This window comes from Sinocyclocheilus anshuiensis, unplaced genomic scaffold (genome assembly GCF_001515605.1).
Source record: "Sinocyclocheilus anshuiensis isolate Anshui unplaced genomic scaffold, SAMN03320099.WGS_v1.1 scaffold743, whole genome shotgun sequence".
In the NCBI taxonomy this organism is placed as follows: domain Eukaryota; kingdom Metazoa; phylum Chordata; class Actinopteri; order Cypriniformes; family Cyprinidae; genus Sinocyclocheilus; species Sinocyclocheilus anshuiensis.
In genome coordinates, this window is record NW_015552601.1 from 741,516 (window position 1) to 746,985 (window position 5,470).

Sequence of the window (5,470 nt, forward strand, 5' to 3'; positions counted from 1 at the left end):
TAGCAAATGGCTGCAATATAACAAAGAGTGAAAAATTTAAGGGGGTCTGAATACTTTCCGTACCCACTGTATATATAACACACACATGCATGTATATATTTTTAAAAAATATGTTACGTTTATATATTAAATATGTTTATATATGAAATAATTTATATGAATATAAATATATACATGTAAATACATGTAAATATTTTCAAAATATATGCTGTATGTGTGTGTCTTTATATATACATAATAAATATACACAGTACACACACATTTATGATGTAAACAAAAACTTTTGGATGTGATTAATCGTTTGACATATACCCATGCATTAACAACAAACAAATTGTTTAAAAAAAGTGATGTAATGCTGTTTTTGTCTTCATTACTATATCTTTTTATATGTATTTTTCTTGCCTTTTATCAGATATTTCTTCTCATTTTAAGGAAAAAAAAACTCACTTTAATTTTGATGTATAATCTTAAGTCATTTTGCTTCTCAAGCAAATGTTTCTTGATTTAAGAATGTTTAGATATTTGTACTGGAAAACAAGACAAAAATACTAAGTAAGAAAATAATTTTTTGCAGTGACAAATCACTAATCTAAAACCTAATATCTCATATTCACAATCATTTAGGAGTCTGCTCATATCCGTATGTGCAAAGTTATGAATTTCAGTCTGACACTTAAATTAGTGTTCGCATCAAAGCTTAAATCAGAGTTTGCTTGTCTTCATGTACTTATTAAACTATAAGTCGGGTTGATATTTATTGTAAATTCACTAAATCCATTGGCTAAGGCTCTTGATAGATTTATGGTTCTGATACGAGGATTATCAGTTGAGTAAAAAAGTTGAAATAATGTGAACTGAGAGCTTCAACAAAAGCATATACCATTGTTTAACAACCTGGTAGCTCACAATAGATCTGTCTTTAAAGGCTTATGAGTTATTGGTAAAAATCAGTTCACCTGTGGAGAAAAGGAATGGGATTTTTACTTCAAGAACCCGACTGTTGCACTCTATAACTAAACCAGTGAAGGAAGTGGGTATCAGTTTTGATGGCGTTACCTGTGAGAGAATGAGTGGTCTCAGCGGCGTAGGGGTTTGTCGGTAAAGACGAGCCACAGCTGGATTCGCTCAGCGGTCCAGTGACTATGACAGGACTGGTGTCTGGATACAGCAGAGCCGCCTTCAGCGGAGAGATGGAGTTAAACTGGACCACAGACAAACAGCCGGTGAAGCCCAGAGCATTCAGACGGGCGATCTCTGGATCCACTTCACCTGACTCTGCAAACAAGAAGAGGTGCATTTGAGTTTTCAATGAGATCTCGATATCTCCTCCAAAACTGCAACGAGGAGAGAGAATGGATACTTTTGTGCTTCTTATATGTAGAGCCCAACCGATATGGGTTTTTTGGGGCCGATACCGATATTAGGGAGTAAAAAAAGGCCGATATCGATATATCGGCCGATATCCTTTGTGTATATTATAGGCACTTTAATGCCCTTTGAATGTAACGTGTACGTTCCCTTGAAGAAAAAAAGAAGAAAATTGTCACTTCCTGATAAACTGGCCTGGTCCTCTCTCCTCTTTCACTGTCATAGCTCTTCTTTTTAATCCTTCCGGAGCTCCTCTGTGGGACTCGAGACCGGTGAGTGGTGCAGGTGTCGCTCATTATCAATTACTCCACCGGCCTCGCTCCGTTCCCATGGCTCTCGGCCCCGCCCCACTCGTCACAATAAATGCGGTCATTCCACTGGTTAGTCCAGTTATGCCGTCCCATCGTGCAAAGTCACATGACTTTTTTGATGTGCATGGAGGAATTTATTAGGTAGATGCATTTCCATCTCCCATTATTCGCATAGTCAAAAACCACTTCAAGCAAGCGGCAAAACTTTTTGTGAATTAAGGGATTTTTAAAAATTTTTGTTACTTTTTTCTAATGCGATTCTTCAGAATGGGCATAAAAACAGGGTGATGGAAACATAACTACTATCTCAGACTAGCCTAAGATAATATAATCTGCAATATAAAGTGATAGATCACAAAATATCTCAATGGTTTCTCCTGGATAGCAATTCAATGGAGATCTAATGTTAATGTTTGGTTAAGTTTTCTGCTTCTAAGATGTTTCTCCTGAGAAAAAGTCCTGCAAAAGATCTGCAATCAAAAGTCAGAGATTTCATTACGAACTCAAACATTTCTCATCAAATTCTCCAAAGACCAAATGATATAAGCCACTTCCATATTCATTTTATAGACTGTATGTCAACTGTTCACTGATTTCTTCTAAGAAAATGTAGGAGAAACATCTGAAACAAGCTTAACCGACACGAGAACTCCATTAAGCTCAGAAGAGCAACCGTTGAGCAATGTTAATATTCTTCACAGCATGTTGCCTCACACCCTCTGTAACGAGATGCGACGTACAATCACTTCAAACGTACACGGACAGCGGCGACTGAACACAAAACCATGCGCTCCAGCTTTTGTACCAAACATCTCGAGCGAAAACCACACGCTGCATTCCATTCCACAGCAACGGCAGTGAACTGAACACATCGCGCCTGATGAAAGTGCTTTTATTCAGACACTGAGCCACAGGCAGCTCAATGGTCCATGGGAAGAAAAAAACCATGATGTAGTTGACAAATAACATGTGCATGAACATCAAGATCTTAGGTCTGTTGTTTGCTATAAAGTTATATGATCAGCTTTGCAGTTGAGTAAAAAGTTATCCCTAAAGCTACTGTATCATATTTGATAGGTCTCTAAATGATCAACATGACAAAAACTTTGCTGTTAAACATGTTGCACTCAATCTACTGCATGTCTTCTGTCGTCTGATCTTTTAGTGTAATTGCACACACCTTCAGCTGGTGCTTCTCGTGTCTTTCTGCTGTCAAATCTTTACCGATTTTAATTAAGTAAACGTGAGAATAACTGTAGTAATATCTCCAGATGAACACTTACTGGACTGAAGCAGCTCGGCTTTACTTGATTCTCCATCAATCATTTTTTAGAGTCTCAAATCTTTTGAGGAGCGTTTGTTTCCAGAACCTTTACTTCACAAGCCTCCAGAACATCTCACATCTTCTGAGGAGTGTTTATTTCTTCAGCTCTCAATCAGCATTGGATTGCATTGCATTATATGTTTGGATAATTTCAAGACATATTATTGGTGAGGACTAGTAGCATCTGCACCATATTGCATATTTTTGCTCAGTTTGGGCCTCTGAATAAAACTGAGCTGTTTTTTACTCCATATTCTCACTATGTCAGATTAAATGAGCCATAAAAGTAAAATATGCAAAATTTTAAAGATGGTTCAATAAACTGTTCCATTAAAAAAAAAGGTAATTGGACTATTATTTCATGTGTCAAGCTTTACAAGGTTACAATGAAAAACTAATATGAATTGTCTCAGTATTTGCTGTGTCTCTATTGACATGCACCTGATGATCTTGTTCTCCAGCTTGATTTGGCAGGTTGAGGCATCTGCTTGCCATCATTTCAGCTCTGAACCAGTCTAATATTAATCTTCAGGAGGTCGATGCAGGTTTCACATTTGATTTAATATTCATTATCAAGTCGATTTCTGGCCTTGATCGACAGTGTTTGCTGGAAATGACACACAGTCCGCTGTCAGTGACACACTATCTGAAGAGTTACAGCGAATGCATTTCATGTCACATGTTCATATGAAAGGTCGTATGGACGCACACGCCGCCCCATGAGAATGTTTCCCTCCATAAAACACAGCCATCCTCAACCTGTACATCATTACAATGAGCCTAATTTGACTCATGAGGATCTCTGGGTAACTAGAAATGACTGCTGGGGGAGATACCAACGTGATCTCATGATAATTCGTATGTATTTTACGTAACATGTGGTTCTATAAACGTACATTTACTTACGTTTTACTTGTCATATGATGTTTACTTTGATTGCCATGGGCCACAAAAGGCGTTTGTTCCCAACATGCTGTGACTGACAATAGAACTATAAAATACACCAAAAACGCAACATAATTACGAAATGAAACAGGTGCTGCTTTTGACATTTTTGCAATAAATAAATGATTGTAATTGCATTTATCTGTCTGTCATGTTTCTTATACTGTACAGAAATGTTTAGGTTTATAAATAGGAGTGGGATTAGAGACTAAAAATATTTTAATGCTATGTTACTAAAATGGTTATTTTCCTGCATATTTCGGTCATTTGCGTTTTATATCCTTTTATATTCGCTATAAAATGGGTAGGTTAAAGGGTCTAAAAATCTAAATTGCGTATTAATAAAATTATAAAAATGCATATTCGCTGTAAAATGGGTAGGTTTAGGTTTGGAGGTAGGTTAAGGGGTCTAAAAATCTAAATCGCTTATTGATAAAATGATAAAAATGCATTGATACGAATATCTTAATGATATAAAAGATACGTAAATATTTGTACGTATTTTAGCTAAAAATACGTAGCGATTTGTACATTTTAAAAGTTGAAATACATCTAAATTGTACGTTTTAGCATTAATAAAAACGTACAAAAATTTACGTTTTGTGCTTGTAAATGTTACGTATTAATTCCTACGTATAAACATGAGACCAGGCTGGAGATACAGTTATAAAACAGAGCTCACTGATCATATACAATCATAAAAAGCTTCTCACATTCTTAATATCTGTAAACTGCCAGTAAATCTTACCAAAAGATAATTTCCAAAAGTCAAAGTAAATATATTTGTGCAAAACAACAAAAACAAAACAAAAACATTAAGTCTTTTTTAGGACATTACGATTTTTTTGTCATGCAGTTCGAAAACTGAAATAAATTTTCATTAAAATCAGAAAAAATGCTATTTTCTTACAGCTGTACCTTATGGGCAAACATTTTTATGTATACTCAATGACTCACTCATTAAACACTACTGGCACTGGCGTTTTAATTTAGTTGAAAAGTATAATTTCCACCATCATTTCTTGTTTGTATATACAAAAAAAAATATTTAAAAGAATCTCATAATATTATTTAATGCAGTTGTATTTTTCAGTGTAAATGATTTAATTTGATGACGTATAGATAATCACATTATTATAATTGAATTTATAGATCAAATGTTAGAATTTGAAATGAAAGTATTTATGAGATTAGTGGGAAAATGCCCTCTATAAAGGTAAAAAAATGTCCTACACACACACACAATTTTAGTGCCAAATTGTGCTTAATTGTCATGAAAAAATGTCACAATGCAAAAAACAAAACAAATAAACCGTCCAATAATAGACTTATTTTAATGCATGCAGTTCAAAACACATCCTCAACTATTTTTTTTTCATAAAATCAGAAAAGATAATGGCAGTATAACAAATACTGCAATGCAATTGACTTACAACTATATATATATTAAGTTATTATTTTGTCTTGTGGAGTATATGTAAACATCTGTTATGTGAAATAGCTTATTCAGGACAGTACT

The 5,470-nt window shown here is 34.8% G+C and overlaps 1 protein-coding gene across 1 annotated transcript in view; it reads right to left on the reverse strand.

The window, feature by feature from the left end:
• Positions 1-5,470, reverse strand: part of LOC107665762 (contactin-associated protein-like 4) — a 75,375-nt gene that overhangs the window by 7,405 nt on the left and 62,500 nt on the right. Inside the window, exon 16 of the mRNA XM_016456772.1 lies at positions 1,060-1,278. Within this exon, the coding sequence (XP_016312258.1) occupies positions 1,060-1,278 (219 nt within the window). The remainder of the gene's footprint in view (positions 1-1,059; positions 1,279-5,470) is intronic.